This window comes from Arachis hypogaea, chromosome 6, assembly GCF_003086295.3.
Source record: "Arachis hypogaea cultivar Tifrunner chromosome 6, arahy.Tifrunner.gnm2.J5K5, whole genome shotgun sequence".
Taxonomy (NCBI): domain Eukaryota; kingdom Viridiplantae; phylum Streptophyta; class Magnoliopsida; order Fabales; family Fabaceae; genus Arachis; species Arachis hypogaea.
The window spans coordinates 112,838,082-112,862,608 of NC_092041.1; the positions used below are offsets into that span (position 1 = coordinate 112,838,082).

Consider the following 24,527-nt stretch of genomic DNA (forward strand, 5'->3'; position numbering starts at 1 on the left):
CGGTTTATGAAGAGCTATATATATATATAATCTGCGAGACCGAATGATAGATTATATTGTTGAGTGTTAGAGTTATTGGAGGTGAGAGCATTTGGGAGAGAGTTCGGGGGCATCGAGACTCTGACGTGGTGGGATCATGAAAAACCAAGATCACATATACGATTGAATGGCGTTGCTCACGTGGCTGGCAACATCAACCAAGAGGTTAGTTTTTTATATGCTAAAATTTCATTAATAGTAAGGAGTTAATTTTTTTTTTTTTGTTAATTTATGTGTTAAAATGTTATGTGTGTTTTGTGTAATTCGTAAATAATTTATAGTGTAGTGATTTGTACATTAAATTTTTATTAGTATCGAATTAATTTTTTCGATAATGAACCAATTTTTTCGTTAATGAACCGTATTTTTTAAAAATTTGATACGTGTCGAATTAATTTTTTGTCAATGAACCATATATTTTAAAAATTTGATTAATGTCGAAATAATTTTTTCTTTCACATGTTGCAGCGGTGTATTTATAGTGTTGGGAGAGAATTCACCCACTTGCTCCCAAATACTTCAAGCTTCTGCAACATGCTATTCTTTAGATGTGATAACGTATTCGATGAACTGATAAATATACGGAAGGATTCTATGTTAGTGAACTTCACATCATATCTCTTGCTTCTATAAATTTTTCCAGACTAATGCATTGGCACTAAAAAACTCTCTTCCTCACTTGTCATTATAAAAATGATACTCTTTTATACAATTGATTTTACTGAGTATATATAAAGTTTTTAATCCTCATAAACCGTAAAAGGGGTAAAACGGATTATGTATGCATCCTTACTATTCATAAACCATGGAAAGATATGTATTTTCTACATTTTTCATAAACTGTAGAAGAGATACCACAGTTTACATGTTTTTGTAAAAAGTGAAAGAAATTTCACGATTTACATAGAATAAAAATAAGGCAAATAAGTAATCCGTTTTTAATTGTTGCATTTGAGTAAATATTTAGTTCATTTATTTTATTTAAGTAAATTGTCCTATTTAATTTTATATTATTATATTTTTTATTTATTTATATTTATATTTTTTTTTACCTTGTTTGATACGGTGAGGACAGCCCCATCCATGATGATTATGGCAATGTGCAAGGTCATATAAATAATTATATATGAAGAACATCATTACACATTGTAAAAACTAGAAACTGTCATAATGGCCTAGTTACCTATTTAAATTTTTTCTATAGTAAAATAATCAATTAATGATACACATAAGTTAGATTACCATATTTCAAAATAATTCTGGTAAGGAGTATAAATAAGGCTAATGTTAAATTTGATAATTAAAAAAAATTAAATTAAATCTTCTAAAATAAAAAAATTAATAAAATAATAAAGTGAGAGACTAATTACTATTAATTTTATAACTTTTACAAAATATATACATAAGTTATGTGGTGATCATATTTTGTGGTGGTTAATAGGTTAAGACTAACTATAGTTGACTGGCCGATAAAATTAAGACATATGGATGGTAAAATTAGTTATTGTATGATTAATTTCAAAAGAGGAAAGTATTGTTTTTGTCCTCAATATTTGAGGTAAATTCTAAAATTATTCCTAACGTTTCAATCTTCCTATTTAAATTCTTAACGTTTTAAAATTGACTCAATGTTGTCTTGCCGTTAGGGATCCGTTAACATAATTGACGGCGGGACAAAATTGAGACGATTTTAAAATGTTAGGGACTTAAATAGGACGAAAACGTTGGGGAAAAAAATGATACATAGAAATAAATTTTAATTTTATCCTTCAATAATATCAATTTTTTACTATACATAGTATTCAATTATTTTTTAATCACATTTAAGTAAATTACACTTAATCATATTATTTTTATTTTAAATAAATTAATTTTTTTATAATTTTACTCTTAAATATTTTTAGTTATCATGAAATGTTTGTAGAATGACTAGTATATGAACTTGCAGAAAAGAAAAAATAATATATATACAATAAAATATAAATTATAGCTTTTGTCTCTAATGTATCAAAATTCTTTAAAATTATAAAAAAATAAATTTATTTAAAATGAAAGTAATGTGATTAAGTGTAATTTATTTAGATGTAAATAATTGAATACTATGTACAGTAAAAAATTAATATTATTAAAAGATAAAATTAAATTAAAATTTATTTTTATATATTGTTTTTGTCCCTAATGTTTTCGTCCTATTTAAGTCTCTAACATTTCAAAATCGTTTCAATTTTGTCCCGCCGTCAATTCTGTTAACGGATCTCTAACGGCATGACAACATTGAGTCAATTTTGAAACGTTAGGGACTTAAATAGGACGATTAAAACGTTAGGGACAACTTTAAAACTTACCTCAAAGGTTGGGGACAAAAACGATACTTTACTCGTTTAAAAAAAAAAAACGGTAACTGAAGGAATATTACCACAATGATAGAATGGTAATTACAGGTCCTAGACTAGTTTTTGATGGATTGGGCCTTGAATGAAATGGACAATAAACAAAAAAAATGAAATTATAATGGTATTTTCCAAAAAATGTGTCAAAGTGAAAGGAAATAGTAATTGGACCCCAGTGAATTAAATAGTTAGAACTGGTTAAGAAAAAAAAGGGATGATGCAAAATAAAGTAGTCAGCATTGTATCCAGTATGAAAATTTCGGGAGGTGACGGTCCTGTTGGGGCTTTAGGCTCATATTGTTAACATTTAAAATTTAAAATTGAAAATTTTAAAATTTAAAATTTGATGTAAAATAATTGAATAAAATTTTTTGAATTTAGAGTAATATGTGAAGTAGTTTTTACTATTTGTTTTTATTGGGCTAAATAATTAACCCATAGTATATATTGTTAAAGTTTTTTGTTGTCTTTCTAACAAAGTTCATATTATAATGCTTAATGCTCAGGATTCTATCGTAAACAATAATTGTTATCATCTGTATCAATAATAAAGTAAAAATATAAATTAAAATGAAGAAAGTTGCTACTATTGTTAATATTTGTAAACGAAATCTTAAATGGTGAAGTGTGAAAATCTATATTTAAATTTATACAATTGTAAGTCTTTAACATTTTTTTTAAAAAAAAGAGTAAACTCTCACTGAGTTGGTGAATTTTAAAATTTAAATACTTAAGTTAATTACCATAAATGCTAACTATAGAATAATTTTATTTTTTTTTTAATCTATGATACATTACTTACATTTCATAGATGGTTTAAGAACCATAAAAAGCGTAAGAAAATAATTGTTGTAACTTGAAATCAAAGAATTTTGTACTAAACACTAGAAAGGTAACGAAATTAAATTTTATGTGAGAGAAATTGAAAATTATAAACTAATATTATTACAAATAATATTCAATTAATTATAAATTACTTAATTAATAAATAGAAGAACTACATATGACATATCCTTTATTTGCAACCATTTTTTTTGTTTGACCAAAATAAATTTTAATCTTTGTAGTTAAATATAAACCCTCTTTTTTAATTAGTGAACCCTAATTTATATAATTAAATCAACTATTGTAAATGCTAATCATAAGATGACTCCTTTATTTCTTTATCTACAATATATTACTTACATTTCATATATGCTATGAAAACAATTAAAATAAAAGAAAAAGATTGTTATAACTAACAAAATTTTTAAATGATAAAAAAGTTATATCTACTTTAATATATTATAGAACTGATTGTTTTATTTTAGAGATTAATAACGGAATTAAATTACATGTGAGAGAAATCTTCATATATTGTTAGACGTAAAAATTATTTAAAAGGATAAATTGATTTTATTATTTAAAAAATTAAATAATTTAGATATAAAAAATAGGGTAAAAAATCCAAATAAGCAGACTGAGACATATTACCCAAATCAGCCAAAATGAAAATTTTTTTAGCATTCAACCAAAGATTACTTTAATGTAATTCGAATCAATATAATTCGAACTATAATTGCAAGTAATTCGAATCAACTAGCTTCGAATTAAGAGCATAGAAATTTGCATGTAATTCGAATAAAGTTCTCTCGAATTACAGTAGCATAATTCGAATCTTAGTAGGGAAAAACGAGTTAAACATAATTAGATATATGTCGATTCGAATTAGTAAGAAAAATAAACCAAACCATAAAGTCTTTTTCTTATAGTTGCTAACATGGATAGCCCAACGCTGTGTCCCTGTCCCATATACTGATATACCTTCCATTAGTTTGAATAGTAAAACTTATTTTAAACATAATAATAATAATAATAATAATAATAATAATAAGAATAATAATAATAATAATAATAATAATAATAATAATAATAATAATAATAATAATAACAACGAAGATTTTTTTAAAATATTAATGAGTTATCAATTTGAATTCTATACAATACACTTTTGTCCATTTTTAATAGCTCATAAATATTTTTTAATAAGCACAAGTACTAAAAGTGTGTTGGGTAAAATAGCTTTTAAAAATTAAAAAAAATATAATAAACATATTTATAACGAAGAATAATATTTTTTTTTTCAAATTTTAGAGACCAATAATTTAAATATTTATTTGATTTACTCTCTATATTAATATAAATAGAGTTATCATTAGTCAATAATAAAACTTGTATTGATACGTTTATTATCCATTTATATATATTGACTCACTTATACAAATCACAAAAAATGAGACACATATCTCAAGTAAAATTATATGAAGATTGTGTTAGAATTTGTGAAGGTTAGGTTGAGAAATTAGAAATATATAAGGATTCCAATGGCAACATAATGATAGAAAATATGTGTAGAAAAATAAATGAAATATATTTTTAATTGTTTTGTATGGAATAAAATATTTTTTTTTAATTTCTAAATTATTAATGACTATGTAGAGTACTTTATTTAAAATTTGAGTACCTAAGTCATTAGAACATTACAAATTTTATAGTACTCCTAACATTTTTTAAGCCATTTTTTAAAATTGTTTTGCATAGAATAAAATATTTTTGTAGTATAGTTTAAATAAAATTATTAAAAAAATTTATTAAAAAATATTTATGAGCTATTAAAATTGGACAAAAATGTATTGTATGGAATTCAAATTGATAGCTCATTAATATTTTAAAAAAATCTCGTCATTATTATTATTATTATTATTATTATTATTATTATTATTATTATTATTATTATTATTATTATTATTATTTTGTTCAAAATAAGTTTTACTATTCAAACTAATGGAAGGTATATCAGTATATGGAACAGGGACACAGCGTTGGGCTATCCATGTTAGCAACTATAAGAAAAAGACTTTAAGGTTTGATTTATTTTTCTTACTAATTCGAATCGACATATATCGAATTATGTTTAACTCGTTTTCCCCTACTAATTCGAATCGATTTGATTCGAATTATGCTATTATAATTCGAGAGAACTTGATTCGAATTACATGCAAATTTTTATGCTCTTAATTCGAAGCTAGTTGATTCGAATTACTTGCAATTGTAATTCGAATTATATTGATTCGAATTACATTAAAGTGATATTTGGTTGAATGCTGAACAAATTTTCATTTTGACTGATTTGAGTAATATGTTTCTCAGCCTGGCTTATATGGATTTTTTACCCTAAAAAATATTATGAATTATATATACTACCCTAGATCCTAAATAATCAATCCTACCCTATAAACCTTTAACTTAATGACCCTTATATTTAGTTGAGTAAAGTATATATTTTGTACTTAAAGTTTGGCAAAAATTTTAAAAATATCTCTAAATTTTATTTTGTTTTAATTTTATCCCAAAAGTTTTTTATTTGCATCAAATATACACTCGACGGCTGAATTTTTAAAAAAATTAAGACCAATCTAACAATAATGCATAAAAATTATGCTTGATTTGCTTGTGTTGAGGGGTTGTTCTTATGAAATTGTTGTTAAATCGGTTTTAAATTTTTTGAAAAATTAGTTATCATAGGTATATTTGATACAAATCGAAAATTTTTGGAATGAAATTAAAACAAAATAAATCTTAAAGATATTTTTTAAACTTTTGTCAAATTTTAGAAACAAAAAATATACTTTATCCTATTTAATTTATTATAATCGGTAATATTTTTAAATAATTAAATCTTTCAATTTAAATATCAATACCTACAGCAGCGTAAACACTAATTTTAATACCATTGGTTGCAAACACAAATCTTTTAAGTTCAACCGTCTCCAAATTTAATGTGTTAACTACATTTTACCTTTAAAAAAACAAAAACAAAAACTTTATAATATAGCTTTAAAACTAACTTTTCTAGAAAAAAAAAAAAAAGGAGCTTTCTCTCGATATATATATATAGAGAAAAAATTCTAAACAATTCCTGATTAATTGGAAAGATAACGAAGTATTCAATAAATTTTTTTTTTATTTTTAATATTTATTTTTATGAGAGATTAATTTTTTTGTTAATATTTTTTATTTGTATTAATAGAATAAACCTACATGACATATTAAACTGTCAATTAATCCATTAAAAACTAATTAGAATTAACAAATTCTTTTTTAGTAAAAATCTCGTTGTCTTTTAAAGATAATTATCGAAGCCGTTTAGTTTTATTTTATTTTTCTATTACCTTTTTTAAATACATTAGTTAATTTTACTGTATAAAACTAAGAAACATTAGTAATTTTTAAATTATTTTTATTTGTCATATAAGTATATTTTGAAAAGAGATCATTAATAGAGGGACTAACGAGTCTCACGAAATTAAATATTAAATACTAAAAGCAATATTTTTTGTTTAAGACCTCATGATCCATTACAAAAAATGATCAAAACCAAATTGAGTATTCACTCATTCACATATATATTATTGATTGTTATTCTCTCCCAAATCATTTAATACATAAAATCTTGAGAGTAAAATACAAAAATAAGACAAATTAACTTTATTACTAATAAAATTAAATAATTTAGATATGAAAACGTTAGTGATTATATATATACTTTTTAAATTTTAAATTTTAAATTCTTAATTTAATAACTTTTAAATTTAGTTTATTATAATTCCTAATCTCTAAATACTCAAACCTTTTAATTTAAATTCTTTTGACTACACCATAAATATTAATTCTGATACCATTAGTCGCAAATACATAGCCTCTTAACTTAAATAATCCCATATTATTAGTAGCGGTTTTTTATTATTGTTTAGGATGGAACCTTAAGCATTAGGTATTACAATATTTTACTTTTATTTTTGTGTTGTACAGTGGATACAATGCTTACTATTTTATTTTGCATAAACTCCTTTTTTTATACCACATTATAACCATTTAATTTACCGGATGTCCAATTACTATTTTTTTTATTTTGATACATATTTTTGGAATATTCCACTCTAATTTCTTTCTTTTTTTTTTTTATTGTCCATTTTATTCAAGGTCCAATTCATTAAAAAAATGATTCTAGACCTGTAATTATTATTTTACCATTGTAGTAATATTTTTTGGCTTACTGTGTTTCTTTTAAAGCTAATCATATATTAATTATTTTTTTCATTCATGTGTCCTAATTTTATTAGTTAGTCAATTATAGTCAGCTTTAGCCATCACAAAATATGGCCATCACATAAGTCACAAAATATGTATTTTATTATTTTAATTTAAGAGTAATTAACTTCTCATTTTATCATTTTATCAACTTTCTCACTTTAAAAATTCTAATATAAAAATTATGTGTGAATCAAATGGATTTATGAAACGATTCAATAAATAATTTAGTATCTGAATAATATAAATGCGAGTCAAATAAGTCCTTTTATTAATTTTTCATGAAATCCTAAAATTATTGGTGTTTTAAAGTGTTACCTAGAATCGGATTAGACTTTAAATTTGGATATGGAGTTCAAACACCTTAGTTGAGAGTTTTACTTGTTCATCGAAATAGAAATTTTTTTTATGTTATCGTCTAAATGATGGTAGGAGTACTTGCAATAAATTTTGACGCTTAAGTTACTAAATTTTAATAGATTTAAAGTAAAATTGGATTGGAAAAGATACATGAATGTTAGGATATTTATAAAATTATAGATAAAATTTAGTTATTCTTTAAGAATGACTTCAGATAATCATGAGTGATTATTTTTTTATAGAGTAAAAAATTATGTCTATATTTGAGATAATTATCTTCAGATAATCATGAGATAATTATTTCTTCCCACCTTTTACTGTCAAAATAAAAGACTTATTTTGTTGCACATCATTGTTCTGTTCTCCCAAATTTTCCACCATTCAATTCTCCTCTCTTGGGATTATTAAAGACATATCTCTTGAATACTTCTTGCCTTCACTCTCCTTTTCAACTTTCTTTACACTTATTTGCAGTTGATGCTGCTCTTGCCATGAAGGATAACGTGGATCATGGGCTCTGGAGTGTCCGCCATGGATAAAATTACCCCTCGTTCAACCAAAATCGATGGAACAATGGAGAAAAAAATGTATAAAGAGAAAATAGAAAGAATTTTTATCGTGATAGTATTTTTTTACTTTTTCTTTTACAATTCTATCGTTATATGCTTCTCTAATCCCTCCTATATTTAGGGTTTTTATTACTCTTGTAACATGTTTAATTTCATTTCAGTTCAATGAATTCAGAAAGAAGAATTGAAGAAGCATGGACACCCAAAAAAAAAAAAAGGATGCAAATAAATGTTTGATTAGATAAATAATTTATTTGAAAGTTAATTTGGCTTGGTTTAATGGTTAGTTTTCTAGTTTGTTTAAGTAAGTGTGAGAGATTTAAATATCGTCTTATACATGCAATAATATATTAGCCAACAATAAATCATAAATAAAACTTCAATTCATGACAAATTAGTTTGTAGATTATCGAATAAAAGAATACAGTAAAAAATAAGAAAAATATGACTAAAACCCCAAAGTGGTCCCTGAGATTGGGCGAGTTACCCATACTTGTCCTTGACTTTCAAAATTCCCTAACAACATCCCTAACATTCAGCTCCGGGACCCATAGTTGCCCTGCAACCCTTTCCGGCGCCAAGTCAGCAAACGGAGGGATGATCTGGCACCTCCAATGCCACGCTGGAGCCAGCAACGGCTAGCTGATGTGGCAAATCTGAATTTTGTACCCAATCTGGTCCCTGGTCCCATTAAAACCCTAAAAGCTAAGATCATCCTCTTCATCGCCTGAGCTTCAAACTGCTGTTGCTGATTCCTTCTCAGATCATCCTCTTCATCGCCTCCAGCTCCAGGTAATAACACATACAGATCACATGCCTTCCATTTCGATCTGCCATTTCTCTGTTTCCTGATTGCTAGCTGCTGCTACCATAATATGAATGTAACTTGGCTAAATTTCAGTTTCCTCTAAAACTGTAATCACTCAATACTAAAAACTATAAGCTGCCGCTGCTTTTGTCAGTTTGCAATTGTTTGATGTAGCATTGCATTGTGTTACTTACTGTAGACATGTGCTGCAAATGCAAATGAAAAAGGTGACAAGGCTTCCTTGATTCCTCACTCCAGACGGCCTGCACTCCCCTCTCTGCAAATACCCCCATGGTCATTAGATGCCGCATTATCTTCTTTCGCAAAGACGGATGGTCCTTCCACATCCACCTACTTCAAGGACCCTCTCTCTTAATGGTCAAGGTTCATTCTCTCCATTGTCAAAGGTTGCCCACTCATTACCGGTTACTCCAATCGCATCTTTGGGTCAAGAAAGTGTATATGGCAGACATCTGGGATGTGCTTCTGATTTAAATGTATGTCTCTTTTCTTCAATCAAGGCAACTGTTTTCATACAACGCTTGCTAAAATTTTTTACATTTTGTATGTTAAACTGGTATATGATTTTAAACTATGCTGCATTGATGAATATTTCCATTCTTGTATAGACAATGGTTGTCAAGCAGCATATAACTCGATCACTTTCGGTTCCAGTTGATGCCAAAGCCAGCAAATTAAGGTGCACTCAGTCTAGGGTCTTGATTCGTATCATTTCAGCCAGGCGGCATCTTGCAACTGTTGATGGAACTTCAACTGGTGATTCTTCAGTCATGGAGATTAGTAATTGCTTGAAATATACGTAGAGCACATAATTTCTTGTAGGTTCCCATTTTACATTTCTTGATCAAGAATCACAATCTGAAATATTCAGTTATGAGTTCTAACTTTCAAGAACTATTAAATATTTGGCACTTAACCATATATAACATGATATTGTTAACGCTTTGCATCGTTTAATAGACATTATAGATGAAAGAAATTTGGTGGCTTCTAGGTGATATAATCTTTAGTGCGTCTCTCATAGACAATCTTAGAGACTATAGCCTTTTATAGCCCTTCCATGTCAATTGCTGACTAACTCTCGAAATTAAAAGCTAGCAAATTAAATAAACTTTACATTGAAGTTAACTTATTCATTTCTATTTTCAATCATCAAGTTTGTCAATTGCAGATTGTCTTTAAGTTAGGATTCCTAGGTATTTCAGACTATAGCCTTTTATAGCCCTTCCATGTCAATTGCTTATTAACTCTCCCCTTTCTAGCTATTGAGGATGCTACAGCAGATATTCCAGAGGAAGAAGCAGTTTGTAGGATTTGTTTGGCAGATCTCGGGAAAGGAGAGAATACTCTTAAGATGGAATGCAGTTGTAAAGGTGATCTTGCACTTGCTCATTAAGACTGTGTAGTAAATTGGTTTAGTATTAAGGGCAACAGGATCTGCGATGTCTGCAAGCAGGATGTTCAAAACCTCCCGGTAACACTGTTGAAAATTTATGATCGTCAACTCCCTGCCAGACAGCCACCAAATGTGCCACAACCAAGGGAAATAGCTTATTACCAAATGGTCCCTGAAGGAGAGAAGAAGAGATACTAGTTATAATAACGATTCTTAGCTTTTAGGGTTTTAATGGGATCAGGGACCAGATTGGGTACAAAATTCAGATTTGCCACATCAGCTAGCCGTTGCTGGCTCCAGCGTGGCATTGGAGGTGCCAGATCATCCCTCCATTTGCTGACTTGGCGCCGGAAAGGGTTGCAGGACAACTATAGGTTCCAGAGCTGAATGTCAGGGATGCTGTTAGAAAATTTTGAAAGTTTAGGACAAGTATAGGTAACTCGAAAGTCTAGGACAAGTATGAGTAACTCGCCCAATATCAGGACCACTTTGGAGTTTTAGTCAGAAAAATATATTCAAAGTTAGAATACTAGGCTAAAAATGTGTTTAGATGATGTATTTAAAAAAAAACCCACATTCAGGCTAAATTTTCTCGGCCCAAACAACGATCCAACAAAAATAGGTTTTAGAATAATTAAAATTCTCAAAGACAAAATATTGTGTTCACATATTTAATCAAAAGGATTTCGGATTAAAAAACAAATATAAATTTTAATTTTCACCTTTTTCAATTTTTCCTTTTCTCTATCTCATTTCAGCATTTATATGCATTAACTAATATTTAAAACTAATAAATGATAAAGTCAACTAAATATTTTATGAATAAATACAATCTAACTTTCTTTTTCAAAAAAAGCAATTCAAAAATACAATTAATATAATTACTTCAACCAAACAAAATATTTTGAAATTGAAGGAAATTTGATTATAATATTTAAAATTTTTAATATTTGAAATATATTGAAATTTAAAAGTACTCAATCTAAGCACACTCTAAATGTAAAATTTGAAAAATAAACTTATTGACCACAAAACGTGATAGTTTTTTAAGTTTCTAATTTTCTATCTATTTTAATGCTAACAAATCCAGCATTAATGTAACTGGGTTATGTTGAATATTAAGAAATTGTAATATACAAAGAATATAGTAAAATGATATTGTTGAATAACTAGGAAAAATTCTAAATCTACTTGTATCCTATTATAATAATTTGTCAATAATTTAGACAAATTTTTTGACAATTAACTAATATGAAGAAATAAATGAATTCACAACTTTTATCCTTTTTTTTTTTTAATGAACAACGGGTATTTATTTAAATTTTTTACTTTGATATCTCCATGCATTGCATGTGCTAATTTGGATTACAAGTTACAACTAGTTACACCCTATCCAAATGCACCTTTAGCAATGAATAAAAATAAGAACACAGCTCCGTGAGCTGGAGATTTGTCGGTGGTTTAGTTTAGCTTATTTGGGCCTTTTGGGTGGAGGAGCAGTTGGTCATTTTCCATTTTGGTAAAAGTTTGAACATGGGTACTAATGTGTGTAATTGGTTTAATTGATTATTTGATTTAAAATTGATTATGTCAAAATTGTTAGAATTTATTTTGAAATAAAATGATTTATGTTTGGGAATTCTTCTACCTGTGGTATAGTTGTTTATAACCACATAATCAATTATATTATAATTTTTTTGGGTTGATTGAATTACCATGTATTTCTTTTCTTATTGATGCTTAATAGTTAATATTCCGACATGCGTTGACCTGAGTAATGTAATTATAAATTTTACAAAAAATAAAATGTGTCACTTGTAATTTTAGTAAAAATAGTCTGTAATTATAATTATAATTTACCACATGCTCCCTTTACAACTTTAAAATGTAGTATCATTATAAAATAACTTTTAATATTAAAAACTAATATATATATATATATATATATATATATATATAATTTTATAAATTAATATTTTTTAAGTATTTTTATTTAATATTAGTAAAGATCAATATACTATATCTTAAAATTATATTATATTTTGTATATTATTTATCAGGCATCAAAAAATATTTGCATGCTATTAAAAAATATTGTCAAATTCTCATTTTCTATATATAATTTTTTTAGTTGACTTTTTTTTTTTAATTTTCCTTATGTATTTAGTATAAAATGTTTTATATAATTCTTCAGTTATATTTTTTCATAACAATTAATACAATAAAAATAAAAATATATTTATTTAAAATAATAATAATAAAAAATATTAAAGGTGAGTGACGTGGCAGAATTAGATGGGAAGACGAATATAACCTTTGTATCTGTCTCACTGTGTCCCGCTCTACACTGATTCATTTCACAAGTCACAACACATCCTTCTTTCATCACCCTCTAATCTTTTATATTACTCACACCGAGCTCCCTCCCTTCGTCGTAGATCTATTCTCGTTACTCATTATTAATAATATCACACACAAACCAACTCTCTTCTCTTCTCGTCTCTTCTTTCTTTCTTCTTCCGATATCGAACGACATGTCGTTTCGGAGATCCCTTGTGTTCTCCGCATCCTTCTTCTTCCTCCTCTTCCATGGCGCCTTCTCATTCTACCTTCCCGGCGTCGCACCTCAGGATTTCCAAAAGGTAACCACAAACCAAATCTCTCTTTGTTTACATTTTCTTCATTCGAGCTTTTCCCCGATCTGCCTTTTCAGATCTTGGATCTGCCATAAGCTTCATATATTCTATTTAGTTTTAGGTAGTTGCTTGCATTTTTTTGTGACATTTTCGTCGGTTGTGTGGTTTTCATTTTTGATCTGTTCGGTTTACGGGAATCTCTAGCTGCTTCAATGGTTGGAGCCCGTCTGACGCATTATGTTGTATGTTGTCGATGGTGCGAAAGTTTTAGCATTGTCGGTTGATTCGGATTTGAACTCGATTCGTTGATTTGGACTAGTTGTTAGGGTGGTTTGATGTGGTGGCGTGCAATGTGATTATATGAATGTGAAGATATGGGAACGTTATTGTGGATGCTTTGTCGTCTTCTTTCTTAGGAGTAATTTGACTATGATGTTACAAATTGAAACTTTGCAGGGAACAGATTTAGTTACTTGTCTTGTGTCATTTAACGGCGAGAATAGATTTGATTTGATTTATGCTTCTTGTACTGTTTAGTGTCTCGTGAGCTCACTAAGAATTTTACCCGCTTTTAGCATTTTTATGGCATATGCATCTTTTGAAATAGTCAAATTTAGCTGTAATTTGAAAATCTATGTGTTTAAAACTTTTCGTTCCATGCCTAATGATTTAGTTCTGTTTCTTCAAGTATGTTTTCTCCTGTAATGTTGCTTTGCATGGATTTTGCAATGCATACTTTGTTGGGTGCATGTGATTGGTTCTTTAATTTGGCTTTGGCCTTCTCCCTTTAACTTTTAGATTTTTCTCTCACCCATTAATCCCTGAATGTCAAATTGCTGTTAATAATGAATGTTCAGAATTCAGATTTAAATATATCTCTTCATTGACTTCTGATATTTGCTGGTGCAGGGAGATCAATTACAAGTAAAAGTAAACAAATTAACATCAACGAAGACCCAGCTTCCCTACACATATTATTCCCTTCCATATTGTAAACCAGGCAAAATTCTAGATAGTGCTGAAAATCTTGGGGAAGTGCTTCGAGGTGATCGCATTGAAAATTCTCAGTATGTGGTAAGATTCTTATAACATGTTATTTTGTGACATGTTAACTATGTCATGGATCCAGCTAATTTACTCTTATTTATTTACAGTTTAAAATGCGTGAACCACAAATGTGCAATATTGTGTGTAAGCTGAAACTTGATGCCCAGAGTGCAAAAGAGTTCAAAGAGAAGATTGATGATGAGTACCGGGTGAACATGTATGCCATTCCTGTAGTCCCCCTCCCCCCCCTCCCTCGTTTTCCTTTTTTTTTTTTGAAAAAATATGACTATTATTATTTAATGTCAGTATTGTGTAATTTATAATGACTACACCTTTTATGTACAGGATCCTAGATAACCTTCCCTTGGTGGTTCCGATAAAACGTCCAGATCAGGACTCTACTGTTTATCAGCTCGGTTTCCATGTTGGACTCAAAGGGCAGTATAGTGGGGTATGCTCATTTTTTTGTAGAACAATATTTGTTGTTTTGAATGCCAAATATTTTCTTGTGCTTATTTTGTTGAAAATGGACAGAGCAAGGAAGAGAAGTATTTTATTCACAACCATTTGGCATTTACTGTCAAGTATCATAGAGATTTGCTAACTGAATCTGCTAGAATTGTGGGCTTTGAGGTGAAGCCATTCAGGTTAGTATTTTTGCGGTTGCTCTGCACTATTAAATGTATTTCATTTATTTTCTTGTGATATGTATACAACACTCATGTCGACCCCACCTAGGGGGATAAAGCTTTGTTGTTGTTTGTTTGTATGTATACAATACTCATACTGATTTTCTGAAACTGAATGTTGAAATGTAGTGTTAAACATGAGTATGATGGGAATTGGGGTGAAAATACACGTTTGACAACTTGTGATCCTCATGCTAAGCACACAGTTGTCAACTCCAACACTCCTCAAGAGGTCGAAGAGAACAAGGAAATTATCTTCACATTTGATGTTGAATTTGAGGTGAGTTCATGATTGTAGAATGGTACTGTATTTTCTCCTTGGCACTTTCTTGATGGCCAATTTGGCTTATGACTTATGGTAGATATTAGATAAAATAAAATTCCTGTTCTATTAATGGATTTTCTTTTGTCTTATCATAACTGGCCTTTCATTTCTCTTACATTATGGAATGATTGGAATCTGTTTTTTATGACATTTATCTATCTACAGGAGAGTGATGTGAAGTGGGCTTCAAGATGGGATGCCTATTTGCTAATGAATGATGACCAGATTCACTGGTTCTCAATTGTGAATTCATTGATGATTGTTCTCTTTCTCTCTGGAATGGTGGCAATGATAATGTTGCGTACACTCTATCGTGATATTTCAAAGTACAATGAGCTTGAGACCCAAGAAGAAGCGCAAGAAGAGACAGGCTGGAAGCTTGTCCATGGTGATGTTTTTAGGCCACCAAACAACTCAGATTTGCTGTGTGTTTACGTTGGAACAGGGGTTCAATTTTTCTTTATGATACTAGTAACCATGATCTTTGCCGTCCTTGGATTCCTTTCTCCTTCTAACCGTGGTGGGCTTATGACAGCCATGCTGTTGCTTTGGGTATTCATGGGAATTTTTGCTGGTTATGCTTCTTCTCGCTTGTACAAAATGTTCAAAGGATCAGAGTGGAAGAGTATTTCCCTCAGGACTGCAACCTTGTTCCCTGCAACTGTCTGTGCTGTTTTCTTTGTGTTAAATGCTCTCATTTGGGGAGAAAAATCATCTGGAGCTGTGCCATTTGGAACAATGTTTGCTTTGATCTTTCTATGGTTCGGAATCTCTGTTCCACTTGTTTTTGTGGGTGGCTATGTTGGATTCAAGAAGCCTGCAATTGAGAACCCGGTAAAGACCAACAAAATCCCAAGGCAGATCCCGGAGCAAGCATGGTACATGAACCCGGTCTTCTCAGTTCTGATTGGAGGAATACTCCCATTTGGAGCTGTTTTCATTGAGCTTTTCTTCATCCTCACCTCAATTTGGCTGAACCAATTTTACTACATCTTTGGTTTCCTCTTCTTGGTCTTCGCCATCCTCATCGTCACTTGTGCCGAAATAACAATTGTGCTTTGCTACTTCCAGTTGTGCAGTGAGGATTACTTGTGGTGGTGGCGTTCATACCTCACCTCTGGCTCATCTGCACTCTACCTCTTCCTTTATGCAACGTTCTACTTCTTCACCAAGCTTGAAATCACCAAGTTCGTATCTGCTGTACTATACTTTGGCTACATGCTTATAGTATCTTATGCCTTTTTCGTGGTAACTGGTACCATCGGATTTTACGCATGCTTCTGGTTCACAAGGCTCATCTACTCTTCAGTCAAAATTGATTAGTTATGCAGTGGTCAGTCTCATGGATTAAATCTAATATACTCTTCCCAAAGGATGAAGATGATTTATGTAAGGATTTCGAGATTCAGGTACTATCATTATTCAGAATCAGATGTAACCTATTCTATACAATTTTGCATTGTGAGAAGGACACGGTTATTCTTTTGTTTCGATGTCTTTTTTCCTTGCTGATGCTGAGTTGTCGAAGTAGGAGGATCCTTGTTTGATTACAGATTTATAGGGTTTTTTTTATGTTACTGTCGTAGAAGAATTTCAAATTGGCTCCATTTTAGTTGATTTTTATTTTTGTTATTGTTTTATTGTTATATTAGCAGTGTAATAAATGTCAAATATCGTTAGCTTCAGGGTTGTTCGTTCCAGTGCAGCTTCGTCCGCTGCCTGTTTAGACCGTACTTCTTATTTACCCCCTCATTATTATTACTTTTTTACTTTTTCAAAGGTCCAATTTATTACTCGATCGAACCATGAGACAGGAGAATGGAAAAAAGACAGACAAAGGCCGTTTTAATATCTTTTTTCCTTGACGATTGATTAACCAAGAATATGACAAGAGTTTACTTAGAAGGCAGAAGCTGTAAGTTTTAAAGTTGTTCCCAAGAGATGAGTTATTTTTAAAAGTCTGATCTATCGTGCATCGTACACCACGCAAACCACCTTTTAACCATTTGAGAAGTCTAAAATATTTCTTCTCCAATAAAGGATCAATTATTTTCCTTGTGGCATCAAGAAATTTGTTAAAGAAGTGTACTAATCAAGTTCTTCTCTAACATGCTTGCTACCTGTGCAAGCAAGCATCCTTAGCTTTTACAATGTTGGGAGCTGCCAGATCCAAGTCAGCTCTCCTCTTCGAGAACAATGCAAGCATCAACCTTTGAATACCAAGCAAGCATGCTAGCGTTCTCCATTTAACTATTATTTTGCCTTAAACAAAGAAAGACCATTACTCTTTTGCGGCTTGTAAAAAAGACTTTGTATTATCATGTGTGTGTGATTATGAAGAACGTGATTGCGTACAAACCCAAAAAAGGTAAGAAAATTTTCAAGAAATGGCAACGGATTAGTATAGCTAGTTCAGCATACATTCACGAAAAAAGAAAAAAAAAGAAAAAGAAAAAAAAGAAAAATATATAGGTAGCTATTTCTTTGGGTGTGTGTCCTCAGGTTTTGCAAGTCCAACATTGACCTTAGCGACATCGGTAGCTGTGGCCTCTGGCTTCTTCTTGACATACAAAACAAAGTAACTGACAGCACCCGTTATGAGTAATCCTGCCACTGCCATTGTGCTCAAACTGAAAGGTAGTGATCTTCTTTGGTGAAGAACATTCCCACCTTTTCCCTTTGATCCTTCAACACCTGAGTCACATACAAGATACAAATCTTCAATAAAACCACATGAAATAAGATATAATGAGAAAGTATATATTATATGAACCTGCTGCTTTCACTTGTTCTGAGCTCATCTTGTGTGTGTCTGCCGTTTTCCTCCAATCTTCCTCTCCACTCATCACTACTATCTATTTCTTTCTTTCTTTCGTTTTCACTTAATCGATTTCAAGCTCTATGGTTTGTTGTCACCTTGTTTGTGAAATGTGGATATTGTTGCCACTCACTAACTTTTCCTAAAGAAACGTTGTTGCTTGCTTGTTTGCCACGTTTGAAGCTAGTTGGGTGCCTTACTGCCTTACCAACACGTACTCATTACGCGGCAATGAACTGGGTGTACGGGTGTTGAGATGATTCACGAAAAAGAATGAAAAACAATTCCCTTTTAATTGAAAGATCTTTTACATAAATAATACTACAAATACAATAATTTAAATTGATGTTATTTAATTTAATATTTATAATTTTATATATTTAATATTATTTAATTATTTTAATAGGAATTAAAGAATATAAAATAAAATAAATAATAATTAAATAATATAAAATTAAATAAATTTAAAAATAATTTTCTATTATTTTATGAACAATTTTTTTACTTAAATATATATATTTATGGTAACATGATTTTAAGGATGATTTCTCTAAAGTTTGATTAATTTGTTTAAAGATCTGAATTTAGCATAGGCATGATATCTTCACGTGGAAATTAGGCTAAAATGGACAATTGTTAAAGTCATGATGAGTTGAATCAGTGTTAATTAATGAGTACTTATCCAAATCGGTTTAGAAGGATTTTAAAAGCGGATATTTTAGTCTTAAAAAAATTAATATTTAAATTAATTTTTAAGGTTTTATTCTGGTAGATAAATCAGTTTTCAGTTTATTTTTCGACAGAATAATTACTCAGATCAATCTCCAAAAATTTTAAAAATAGACATTTTAATTTTTAAAAAAATTAATATACAGATCAATCTCCAATATTTATTCCATTAGACATAACAGTTTTTCGTCTAAAAAATATAAAATTATTATTATTATTAATTGCATAATAATATTATACCATAATTTTTTGTATTTTTTAGATAAAAATAATAATAAATTTATTCATTAGATTTTATGTATGTATTTATAATATATATATAGTCACTAAATAATAATAATAATAATAATAATAATAATAATAATAATAATAATAATAATAATAATAATAATAATAATAATAATAATAATAATAATACACTCTTTTTCGTTAGAAACAAGTAAGGTGAATAATGATACTTTGAAATTTAAATTAAAATATTTTATTTTAATACAAATATGATTTTTAAAATTGGGCATCTTTTGATTATATTAAATACAAAAATATCAAATATTTTTAACTTTAAATTTCTTGTAGAATAATCTCTAATAATTTTATTATTATTATTATTATTATTATTATTATTATTATTATTATTATTATTATTATTATTATTATTATTACAAATACATACATAAAAATCTAATAAATAAATTTATTATTATTTTTATCCAAAAATACAAAAGAACAAATATATGTAATTTGAATCAATACGATTCGAATTTGATTCCAACGTAGTTCGAATTGATTAAATTCGAATTACACCCAAGTAACGTGCTTGAGTAATTCGAATCAATATGCATCGATTTAATAAAGCATAGTTCGAATTGAGTCAATTCGAATTACTAGCATCAGCTGCATAAGTAGGGAGTTCGAATCTAATTGATTCGAATTACTATTGGTTGCTGACTAAAGCTAATTCGAATTGATATGATTCGAATTATATATATATGGTGCGAATGAAGTTGATTCGAATTACTATGAAGCAGAGTTCTATATATATGATGTGAACGTCAGTTGCTCTCAATAGAGGGATCAGATGGCTAGTGAGGATAATTTTTTAGTGTTGGTTCACCACAGAAGATCGATTAAGAGAAAAATTCGATCCGGTGTGAAGTTCACTGATAAGGATCCTCTCTGTATTATCGTGAGGCCTACCACGAGCTATGATGACCTTGTTAGCTCTGTACTGCTGAAGCTTGGTCTGGATGGTCTGAAAAGGGTAAAGAATTTTTTCTATCGCATTCCAACGACGGTGCTGCAGGATACCGTGAAGTATGACTGTTTCACGATCGGAAGTGATGAGGACTTGCAGGTCATGTATCATTGTCGCCGGCAGTTTCCCGAGGTGAGGACACCAGAGCTGTTGGCAAAGTTGGTTGATGTGGTATCCAACTCGGGTGGTTCGAACCGGAATACGCACACCTTAGCCACGGTGGCCGGTTCTAGTTCGAGACCTGCCGTTGCTTCTTCGTTTGTCCCTGCGTACGAGCTGCCGACCCAGCCTGTCGCCTCCCCTTCGTTCGCTGTTGACCTCAGGGGCAATGTTGGCGACGAGGTTGTTACAGGGGAACATCTTCCGAGCTCATTACATTGTGCTACACCAGCCGATGTTGGAGACGGATTGTTTGATGATCCAGATGACAATGATGTTGAGCCGGATCTGATTGCTGATGACAGTGGCGATGACCTCGGAGCGAGTGACCCGAGAGGGGCCGCAGGTGGATCTAGTTCTGGCACACAACAGTACCCACCCCATTTTTCGTCATTGGACCTGGATGCCATGAGGCAGGATGGGCTTCCAGGGCAAGCCGCTGAATTTGGCGCTAGAGATGCAGACGGGTCTGCTGGTTTGACAGAGTTCCAGGTTGGTCAGCAGTTCCAGGATAAAGATGAGGCCCTTTTGAGTGTGAAGACTTACAGCATCCGCCGAGGGGTACAGTACAAGGTAATTGAGTCTGACTATCGCCGATATGTGGGAAAGTGTTCTGAGTTTGGGAATGGGTGCACATGGTTGATTCGGTTGAGTCTCCGGTAGCGCAATGGCATCTGGGAAGTGAAACGGTACAACGGACCGCATACCTGTCTCGCCACCTCTATCTCCAGCGACCATAGGAGTTTGGATTATCATGTCATATCGACGTTCATTATGCCAATGGTGAGGGCTGATGCATCCGTCAACATCAAGGTGCTCCAAAATGCCACGGCCGCGCACTTTGGATTCAGGCCGACGTACAGGAGGGTCTGGATGGCGAAGCAGAAGGCTGCTGCCGTCATCTATGGTGACTGGGATGAGTCGTACAATGAGCTCCCTAGGTGGGTGTTAGGAGTCCAGTTGACCATGCCTGGTTCAGTAGCAGTCCTTCGGACATGCCCTGTTCGAGTTGGGGGACAGCTCGACGAGTCTCAAGCTTATTTTCACAGGCTGTTCTGGACGTTCCCACCTTGTATCGAGGCATTCTGTCATTGCAAGCCGTTGGTGAGTATTGACGGCACCCATCTATATGGCAAGTATGGGGGAACGTTGCTTGTCGCAATTGCACAGGACGGGAACTCCAACATACTGCCCGTGGCATTTGCACTTGTCGATGGTGAGAATGCTGAGTCTTGGTCCTTCTTTCTCTCCCACCTCCGTCAGCACGTGACACCGCAGCCAGGTCTGCTAGTTATTTCGGACAGGCATAACGGCATCAAGGCCGCCCTTGAGTCTCCTGATGGGGGATGGCTACCTCCGGCTGCATACCGTGCATTCTGCATTCGACACGTAGCAGCGAATTTTGCCCTCACCTTCAAGGGCAAAGATGCTCGTAGGCTTCTTGTGAACGCCGCATATGCCAAGACCGAAGTGGAGTTCGATTACTGGTTTGACATTCTGCGCTCTGAGAACCCGGCGATGTGTGACTGGGGGAACAGGATTGAGTATTCCTTGTGGACTCAGTATTGTGACGAGGGGCGCAGATTCGGGCACATGACGACCAATATCTCTGAGTGTGTGAATTCAATCCTGAAGGGTGTCAGGAACCTCCCTGTGTGCTCGCTGGTGAAAGCCACATACGGCAGGTTGGCTGAACTATTCGTCCGCAAGGGGAGGGAGGCACAGGCCCAGCTGGGTACCGGACAACAATTCAGTCAATACCTGGTAAAGTGTATCGAGGCAAATCTAAAAACTGCTAGGTGCTTCACGGTGACTGTATACGACAGAGATAACTCGGAGTACACCGTGGCAGAGACGACTCCGACTGGTTCGTTCTCACTGGAAAGCTACAGGGTCTCACTGGGTTCTCAGACATGTGATTGTGGATACTTCCAGACACTTCATTTCCCATGTACGCACGCCTTGACATGCTGTGCCTACTCACGTGTTACTTGGCAGCCATACGTCCACCCAGTGTATCGACTCAGTTCGGTTTTCAGTGTATATCAGATGGGATTCACTCCTCCCATTCCGGAGGGATTTTGGCCACCTTATGACGGGGCGACCATTATACCGGACCCGAGTATGAGGCGTGCGAGGGAGGGTCGTCCACGGTCCACTCGAATACGGACCAATATGAATGAGACAGATCCGAACCGGCCCAAGAGATGTAGCCTCTACAGGCAACCCGGACACACTCGTCGGAGTTGTCCACAGGCCGGAGGACCCAGCCATGCAGGGTGAAATAAATAGTAATGTGTGGTTTTATGTTCTGCTGCTGTATTAGTTTGGTCATCTGTACTTTTTTTTTTAGAAAACGATGTACTAAGTTTGCTAACTAGTCGGTTTTCAGTGCTGAAAAATCCGTCTCGTAGAAGATATGTATGTTAAATGTGTTACTAATAATGGAAATAAGTTACATAAGGAAAATACAGATTTTATCACCGTCACTGATACACAATAACGTAAAACCAAACTCACTGCTGCATGATCGGATGAAATAACGATATAAAATACAACACTGACAACAAAAGTATATAACATACAACAAAGATAACAAAATAAAATAGAACATTGAAAATTGAAACATATAACATACAACAAAGTTGACGATTTAACATATCACAAATCATCTAAATAGGTGCGACCCCGTGCCACAACGACGTGGGACCCGTGTCCTATGACCTCTCCGGATAAGGGGCTCCTCATCCTCGATCTCGTCCTCCTCGTCCTCCGGAGGTGGCTGTGCAGGCACCCTAGACTGGACATGTAGGGGTCTGGAGGAGGATGGTCCGGCGACTGAATGTGATGGAGCAATACGTGCTGATGCTGGGGTCCCACCCAAGGCGAAAGGCTGAGCAGGGCCCACCGAGGGAGGCTCATTCAGATCTACATCTAGCGCTGCCTGTGTCCCCGTCGTCTGTCCCCGTCGACGGGCTGCCTCATCCTCCTGCATGATGGTGGTGATCTCATCTAGGAAATGTGATCCTCCAAAATCCGCGTCAATCCCATCACCGGCAGGAAACTCGGAAAACATGGATCCCGGAATCACCCATGGCGTATTCTCCTGAGGTGTCTGGTTGTCAGCGGGAACACCGACGAAGTAATCTCCGAGCGACCCCACTCCAAGCCCAGTGTTACGATGGCTCGATGGATCTCCCATATCGGATCCATACCACTCTCCACCATGTCCACCATGACCGGGCCTAACATCCCCCACTGGAGCTCCTCCTCCAGCGGCATGATCACCACAATCAGGGCTATCCTGCCTAGGAGCAACCCCCCTCCTCCTGCCTCCACGCCCTCGTCGTCGACCACCACCCCTACCGGCCTCATCACCCTCCTCCATAGCCTGGTCCAGCCATCTCCAGTCACGCTGGCTACGACGTGTCCCGACTCGAGCTCTCCTCTCAACCCGACGCCTGTCAGGAACGTCGTCAACTCGGTCCATATCTGGAACTCGGCGGCACCCCTCTGCGTCGCCTCAACCGGAATAGGAATACTTCTGGGATCCCCCAAGTACATCTCAGGTGACAAGAACCTCTTTCCATGCTGATGCCACCAGGCCAAGAACTCATGTGAGGGTCCCGGGTCAGCAACAACATCGAACCGTAACATATGATCTGCACGTGTCTCCCAGTGAAGATGCCAATGCTGTAAATGGGACGGGAACCAACGGTCACCACCTCTCCCGTCCTTCGACATCAAGAAGTCGATGTTCAGGGCGGGATGTGGGGGAGGCTGTAAGCCGCCGAACTGCGGTAACACTCTATCAACCTGATGCCACTCGACAACCGCAAAATATATCAAGGACGTCACACACCGCCATAACATCGTATGCCGAGGCTCCAAGACCTCCGGATGGACAACCTGGAGGACGTCGGGTGTGCTGTAGGGCATCCATATGAACTGAAAAAAGCAAATCAAATCCATTTGACGAATTCGTTAAACCATATAAACTGAAAGAATCAATAACTACAAATATGGGCTGAGCGTACTTACATCCCGAGCCTGTAACAAGTCTATCCTCAGTCGAGCCATCTGCACCCGAGGTCCCTTCTCGCTAATCTCAGGATTGTAACTTGACCACCTACATAGGAAATTAAACATGGTACTG

At 33.1% G+C, this 24,527-nt stretch overlaps 3 protein-coding genes across 3 annotated transcripts; 2 read left to right on the plus strand and 1 right to left on the minus strand.

The window, feature by feature from the left end:
* The first annotated feature begins 9,628 nt into the window (after positions 1-9,628).
* Positions 9,629-10,713, plus strand: LOC114925530 (uncharacterized). Its single transcript, XM_029293914.1, has 3 exons — positions 9,629-9,793; positions 9,926-10,097; positions 10,580-10,713. The coding sequence occupies exons 1-3, from the start codon at positions 9,629-9,631 to the stop codon at positions 10,711-10,713; spliced, it is 471 nt and encodes a 156-aa protein (XP_029149747.1).
* A 2,339-nt stretch (positions 10,714-13,052) lies between these two features.
* Positions 13,053-17,095, plus strand: LOC112755797 (transmembrane 9 superfamily member 8). The gene is made up of 7 exons (XM_025804092.3): positions 13,053-13,355; positions 14,259-14,423; positions 14,504-14,613; positions 14,742-14,847; positions 14,931-15,043; positions 15,215-15,365; positions 15,576-17,095. Exons 1-7 carry the CDS (start codon positions 13,248-13,250, stop codon positions 16,731-16,733), a joined length of 1,911 nt encoding a protein of 636 aa, XP_025659877.1. The 5' UTR covers positions 13,053-13,247; the 3' UTR covers positions 16,734-17,095.
* Positions 17,096-17,787: 692 nt separating this feature from the next.
* Positions 17,788-18,345, minus strand: LOC112755798 (uncharacterized). Its single transcript, XM_025804093.3, has 2 exons — positions 18,184-18,345; positions 17,788-18,104 (listed from the first exon to the last, which is right to left on the minus strand). Exons 1-2 carry the CDS (start codon positions 18,254-18,256, stop codon positions 17,887-17,889), a joined length of 291 nt encoding a protein of 96 aa, XP_025659878.1. The 5' UTR covers positions 18,257-18,345; the 3' UTR covers positions 17,788-17,886.
* Between the last annotated feature and the right edge of the window lie 6,182 nt (positions 18,346-24,527).

Excerpts from the sequence above, each read along its gene's own strand:
- LOC114925530 (XM_029293914.1), top strand. The coding sequence starts at position 9,629 with ATGGTCCTTCCACATCCACCTACTTCAAGGACCCTCTCTCTTAATGGT. Across the intron at positions 9,794-9,925 it reads GATGTGCTTCTGATTTAAAT|ACAATGGTTGTCAAGCAGCA; the intron begins GTATGTCTCTTT and ends ATTCTTGTATAG. Across the intron at positions 10,098-10,579 it reads TTCTTCAGTCATGGAGATTA|CTATTGAGGATGCTACAGCA; the intron begins GTAATTGCTTGA and ends TCCCCTTTCTAG.
- LOC112755797 (XM_025804092.3), top strand. The coding sequence starts at position 13,248 with ATGTCGTTTCGGAGATCCCTTGTGTTCTCCGCATCCTTCTTCTTCCTC. Across the intron at positions 13,356-14,258 it reads CACCTCAGGATTTCCAAAAG|GGAGATCAATTACAAGTAAA; the intron begins GTAACCACAAAC and ends TTGCTGGTGCAG. Across the intron at positions 15,044-15,214 it reads TTTGAGGTGAAGCCATTCAG|TGTTAAACATGAGTATGATG; the intron begins GTTAGTATTTTT and ends GTTGAAATGTAG.
- LOC112755798 (XM_025804093.3), bottom strand. The coding sequence starts at position 18,256 with ATGAGTGGAGAGGAAGATTGGAGGAAAACGGCAGACACACACAAGATG. Across the intron at positions 18,105-18,183 it reads AGAACAAGTGAAAGCAGCAG|GTGTTGAAGGATCAAAGGGA; the intron begins GTTCATATAATA and ends TATGTGACTCAG.